Consider the following 6,498-nt stretch of genomic DNA (forward strand, 5'->3'; position numbering starts at 1 on the left):
GTGTGTAAGAAACAAGGTGTGATAGACTCTGATTGGATATTAAAAAGGAGCAAAGGCTCACCTTGCGAATTCCATTAACGTTAACAAGTCAACACATTTCGGAGATCCAGGCATACCTATCTCCCAAACTTTGCTGAGGTAGAATCTACCTACCTCAGCAAAGTTTGTATCTACCTGGTAGATACATCGTCGATGTCGATAAACATCCGGATAATAAAACGATGATGACCATTCCTTCACTCGATTCCTGCCATGTCAATAAACGATAGCCCAGCCAACCCGGTCGTTTAAGTTGACGACGCCCAATCCCGTCCCGGCAAGTTGGATTCACTCAATGCGCATATTCAACTAGTTAACGATCTAGAACGCTAAGAGGACGGGCATGAGACCAACAAGCATGGTGGTCCCGTGGGTGGACTCCGACGATTGAATGCGACTGGTGGCCGGCTTGACTGTGCTGTTCTTATCAGGGCGCTCCGTCGTAGTGGGGACAAAGGACCAGCTGGTAGGAAACGTGGTGGTCGTAGTAGGCATGACGGAAGGGGTGCGTTGAGTAGTTGTCGGAGCTTAGCCGTATTTGGAGGTGGTAGGAGGCGTTAACTTCAATCAACACATCGAGGGTGTCCAAGAACGTGTCAAAATCACCATGACATTGCCCTAGCTGTGCAGTTAAGAGAAGCACGACATCGCGGTTACGAAGCACTGGTGGTAACCGCATGACTCGCAAATTGCTGGTTGTGTGAACAATCCGTTCACCTAACGGTATCTTACTTTTCGTCCGAAAGGAGCCGAAATGTACCACAAATTTAAGTATATTCTTGCCCGAAAATGTTGTTTTTCTACTTTTGAGTTAGAAATCCCAACCTCCATTTCTATCTCAAATCCAGTCTCCGAAAACTCGCTATTGTGGTACGCCGTTGGAAGAGCTGCAGTACTTCGACTTATCCGCCCCCGACAACGGCACGCTGTTCATCCTTCTGTTCATCCTTCTGTCCATGTTTATCGCGTTTGGGTACGTCATGGCTGCGAGTGCGTCGGACACGATGGTGGTCGAGTATGCCCAGGCTGGGCATACGCAACAGGTTCTTGCTGGGCAGCCCAGCAAGAACCTGTTGCCATCCGCGGCCGCATCCAGAATCCAGACCACTATCTACGTCGTGCGCTCTCTCGCTGGCATCCTCGCGTAATGGTGAGTTCTCGCTGGGTGTAACAGACCAGCATCGCATCCGACGCGCAGTCGGCGATGGCGTACCCGAACGAAGCAAACATGGATAACACGACGAACACCGTGCTTTGGTTGGGGTCGTCCAGATTGAAGTGCTGGAGGTCGGCCGTCGGGACCATTTGCAGCGGCGTGCAACAATACTTGGTCTTTTCGCGGTTGAAGTACAGCTCGCCAACGACGAAATGTTATGATAATCAGACAGATATCGTGATGGCCCATTCGATCAACATCCACGGTTTGTGACCATCCACGGCTTGTGCTGGCAGTCGAAAATGGTGCTTGCCTTTTGGGGACGCAGGAAAAACAACCAACCCGAACGACGCCAACTTGCACGCGTACACGAAAATGTACACTTACGGGACGTCATCCCCGCACGTCGATGGTGTCTGTCGCTCTTGAGGTCGTTCTGGGACACCTTGACGAATCAGGCGAAGTACCTGTAGACAACACCGTCAAACGGGCTCGCGAGGTTGGTGATTGTCGAGATCAGGCCGTACATGGCACCGCCACTTCGACCGCCACAAACGCGGTCAGCGGGGACGTTGTCGGCCAGATCCATGTTGTTATAGTACCACTGGTTGCGCACGACGCCCCTGCGTCGCCTTCAAGGAATCCTTGCCTTCGAATGATGATAAGCCCGTCGACGAGGATCACGTCCGTGGTGCCCGCGGCGATTGTTCACCGCCCATTTCACTATAGCTCCCATCACGCCACCATGAACAGATTTCCAGAGTAACAAACAACTCATTGTCTAGCATCTTGTAGATCGAGTATGGACAAGTTGTCCAAGATGCTAGCCATCGAGGTGTTGAGGGGTTCGACCCCCGCACAGTACGTGACCACGTGTTACCGTAACGCAAAACTTAGATGTCTATCGCCTCACTATCAATGAATATTGGAACCGCCAGGACAACACGAGATATGCAATCTTTATTATACGCTACTTCAAAATGCAAGACTTCTTTTTCTATTTCTGGGGGCACTTGCCCGTGTTGGGGTCCAACACTCCGTTGCCCCCTGCGACACGGTAGCACTTGGTGGAGGGGAAGATAGACATGATGTTGCTGGACACGGCGAACGACACGCAGAACAAAAACAAGGACACGAGAATGCACCCCGCCACTTTGCTCTTGCCACCGCGCTCCTTCAGGGCCTTCGCTTCTGCCTTTTGGGGAGGCATCAAAAACAACCAAAACAACGACGCGGTCTTGAACCCGTATGAAATAAGGTACACGTACGTGACGTCCCACCGCACTTCGAGCGTGTCGGACTTGACGTCATTCTGACTTACTTTGAAGTACGAGTTGACGTATTTGTAAAAGATGCTGGCAAAGGGACCCGCGAGGTTGCTCACCGTGGTGATCAAGCCGTACGTGGCGCCTTCATTGCCCTTGTCGGCGATTTCCACGGCCACGTACGAGGACACGATAAAGCGGAGGCCATGGGGAAATTGCTCGGCCAACCCCACTCCATTAAAGAACCACTGGTTGCGCACGACGTCCCAGATCGTCAAGAACACGGTAAAGCCGTCAACGACGACCATCCCGAGGGTACCAGCGGCGATGGTCCAGCGCCAATTCCAGTTAAGCCCCCATTTGCCCACAATCACCAAAACAGAAGCAAACACCATATTCCCAAAGATGTTCGAGAGCGCATCGTTGAGAGGTTCGACCCTCGCCCAGTACGTCGAGATGGGCAACGTCGCAGTGGTGCGCACGCTGAAGAACACGTTGCTGAGGAATCGGAACAAACAAACTTGCCACAACACGCGACTCTGGAGAGATTCCCAAAACTTGCCCCACCATAGGGGGAAGGACACAGCCTCAGACTTCTTCTCCACGAGAACAAATATCGTCGAGAGCACCACCACAACACACGGCGCCAAGGCAATGCCATATGGAGCATTCGGCGACAACGCAAACGAAAACGACCCGCCGTAGTTGGGGCCGTTCAGCCCAAACGCACTCACGCAGTGAGAGAGGATGCCAGTGATCTCGCGCACGGTGTAGATAGCGGTCTGGATGCGACCGCGGATGGCAATAGGTTCTCGCTGGGCATATTCGACCACCATCGCGTCCGACGCACTCGCAGCCAAGACGTACCCAAACGCGATAAACATGGACAGAAGGATGAACAACGTGCCGCTGTCGGGGGCGGATAAGTTGAAGTACTGCAGCTCGGGCTCTGGCACCTTTTCTAAAGGCGTAGCGCAATACTTGGTCTTTTCGCGGTTGCAAAACGGCTCGCCGAACGGCGAAAATGCCAACACACTCAGACAGGTCATCGTGATGGTCCATCCGATCAAAATCCACGACTTGCGACGATAGCCATAGATGGGGACGCAATCCGACAGCATGCCAAAAAAGACCTTGAACGACCACCCGATCACAATCAACACTCTGTACGACGATGTTTGGTAACCTTCCAAGTTGAGGTAGATGTTGAAGATGGGATACTGCACTGCCGGGATTATGTTGTACATGATACCGATAGCGCCGTACTGCACGAACAGGGCAAACGCTTCGCGGGAGAACAAGTTCAGCGCACCCCCTTCAGCCAGCGCCCCTTCTTCCAGGTCCTTGGGTGATTTCGCTTCGACGTAACCATTATCGTCTTTGGCCGTGTTCGAGTGGATGTACGACACGCGTTCCTCCAAGTCCGCCGCCTCCTTGTTGCCGTGGCTTGCCATTGCAGCCGTGAAATTGAGAATGAATTGATTGTTGTGCCTCCACCAATTCCGCTGAAGGGAGGATCGATTCCTTGAAGGTCACAAATTACAGTAAGTCATTTCGTGGTAGACAGTCGTGTAGTAGCGAATAATGACAAACAAGATGGGTGGGTAGCAAATCATAAGGTTAACGATATAGGAATGGCCAAGTATGTCGCGGATATTCTCCAGAAATATACTGTCTCAAAGTTTGGAATTGCAAGAGGCCGCAATCAACGGGCTCCATCCCATGTTTCTGTTGAACGAAGAGTAGGAAGGGTGTAAATCTAACACAGGTACATAATACGACGTACTACAGGTATGGTGCACATCACCTACTGGTAGAAACTACCAACTTTTCACAAAATTTTCTGACTACTATTAAATATTCATATCTCAAAATTTCAGCAAGTTGAGTCGTACAATCACTCTTCGATTTGGCCAGTTGGAAGTTTTTAGATGAAGTGCACCATACTACTGTAGTAGTACAAAGCTAACTCGTGCATACTGCGGTACTACGTAGTACTAGTACTACGTAGTACTACATATCTAGACTGTAGTACCGTGCACTAACTACTACTTCGAAGTACTAGTATAAGACAGTACTGTAGGACAGAACTTCTACAGGATTAGTAGATTGTAAATGACACCATGTTTCTATTTGGTCAGCTTTTTCTGTACGCACAACTGATTCACGCCATGTGCCTCGTATATTCGATATATTTCATCACTCCCCTTCTATTACGTAATAGTAACTGTTAGTAGTACTTCTTACAGGTCCCTTTGTACGCCGGAAACTATGGGAAAACGTTCAAGAAATCTGACTACCGTTCAGCCAAGACTGAAAACCGTTCAAGCAAAAAATTTCTTCCCGTAACCTTGTAACCCCGGGACTTCGTCCTACCCCTGCGTGCACATACTTCGAAGTACTTCGAAGTATAATGCTAAATCCCGTAGTAGGAGTTGAGGTGGTCAGAGTACAAAAAATATACCTCCTCTTACTAGAGTTTATTAGTTTGAACGGTTTTCAGTCTTGGCTGAACGGTATCCAGATTTCTGTATTGAACGTTTTTCGGGGTTATTTGTCTGCGACAGATTGTATTCGTTGCATGTACTTACTACCAGTACTCCAGGTACTACTATAGTACTAGTATTAATAGTACAGTAGACCTGACAAGGTGTGATTGACAGTTCTGGTTGGCTACGGACATGATTATCGCAGTGCTTGATTTACTCGAGTAGTATATCATAATATCTTACTGCCAGTGAGTACCTACTTCATACGTCAAACGTCAAAACATGCGTTCAACGTTTCCTATGTTGCAACAATAAAATTTCGTTGAGCCAAGATGAGCAGGATTGAGAAGGATGCCGAGAATACAATAATTTATCATAGGTAGTCAATCAGTGATATATAATTGTGAGGACGAATGTATCGTCCAACTGATTTGTGACAACGTGGGAGGCGCACTTACGCGGCCATGATAGCGTACTGGACCCGCCGTCAAAGGCATGGAACGGCAGCCAATCGATGTCAGCAGACAGTGGAGTGCAGCGTCGAAGCAATACACTGAAGAGTCTACTGAGGAGGGTGTAGTACAGCGACGATGACGGAGGTCTCTGCAACACTCCTCCGTCCACCATTCTCGTAAAAAAATTTGTGGGTTCGATCCCTGGCTTCCCCGGATGATTTCCGCAAGGATTATCCGTCCCTCCCCTGGGAAATCCGGATAACAAGGGCTCCGTACGAAGACGAGGACCAAACTTCCAAGAAGATCCGTCGAAGCACGAGGTATGAAGCGTCGAGCGAAGTAAAAACCGATGATTACACACCGCCTCTGATCGAGCAGGCGTGTTACAATTGGCGAAGCGGTTCCACAATATGTGGTTCTAGTGTCGGCCCTCACGGAGGAATGTCTTAAAAGTGCCCGACAGCTTCGAGGGTGCCTTTGAGCATTAACTTTTGTTACAAAAATGTTAGTCAGAAACGTTTAATATATCATATGTAGCGTTCGGTCCACTCTACAACTTGCTATTTTGAACGAATCCCGAATGTTTATAGTCTTGCCATAATGATGCTTCAAAGTTTCAAAACTAGCGAATTTTCATCCTATAAATATATACATTTATCCATCTAATTATCGGCCCTCCTGTGAGTAATGGGAATACATATATTATGACCGATTTATTGGATATTATTCAGTATAATACGTTTTCATTGGTCTAAACTATGACAACTATATTGCTGGGTCGCAGAAAACCTCTTCATAATCGATACAGTTCTGAGAAGCACCCTCGAAGCTGTCGAGCACTGTAAAACACATGATGATCCAAACTAAATTAACCTTTCTCGTAAAAACAGCAAAAGATGTATTGCAACAATTGGCATTCTACGTTACTACTACATAGTACTACATGTACAGTAGTTTGTTGATATTTTGGGACGTTACTTATACTAGAACGAAACAGATAATCACCAAATTTTAACGACAACAGCCTTGGAGTTTTCAAAATAATAGATCGTTTTAGCAAGTCGTAAAATCAATTTTCGGACTTTAAACTTCGG

General features: G+C 48.2%; 2 protein-coding genes across 2 annotated transcripts; one reads left to right on the forward strand and one right to left on the reverse strand.

Moving 5' to 3' along the window:
- Positions 1–430: 430 nt before the first annotated feature.
- Positions 431–1,187, forward strand: H257_11533 (hypothetical protein; the record flags this gene model as incomplete). Its single annotated transcript, XM_009838509.1, has 2 exons — positions 431–505; positions 855–1,187. The coding sequence occupies 2 exons, from the start codon at positions 431–433 to the stop codon at positions 1,185–1,187; spliced, it is 408 nt and encodes a 135-aa protein (XP_009836811.1).
- Positions 1,188–2,192: 1,005 nt separating this feature from the next.
- Positions 2,193–3,914, reverse strand: H257_11534 (hypothetical protein; the record flags this gene model as incomplete). The annotated part of the gene is made up of 1 exon (XM_009838510.1): positions 2,193–3,914. One exon carries the CDS (start codon positions 3,912–3,914, stop codon positions 2,193–2,195), a length of 1,722 nt encoding a protein of 573 aa, XP_009836812.1.
- Between the last annotated feature and the right edge of the window lie 2,584 nt (positions 3,915–6,498).

The sequence above is a fragment of the Aphanomyces astaci genome, assembly GCF_000520075.1.
Source record: "Aphanomyces astaci strain APO3 unplaced genomic scaffold supercont1.34, whole genome shotgun sequence".
NCBI classification, from domain to species: Eukaryota; Oomycota; class Saprolegniomycetes; order Saprolegniales; family Verrucalvaceae; genus Aphanomyces; species Aphanomyces astaci.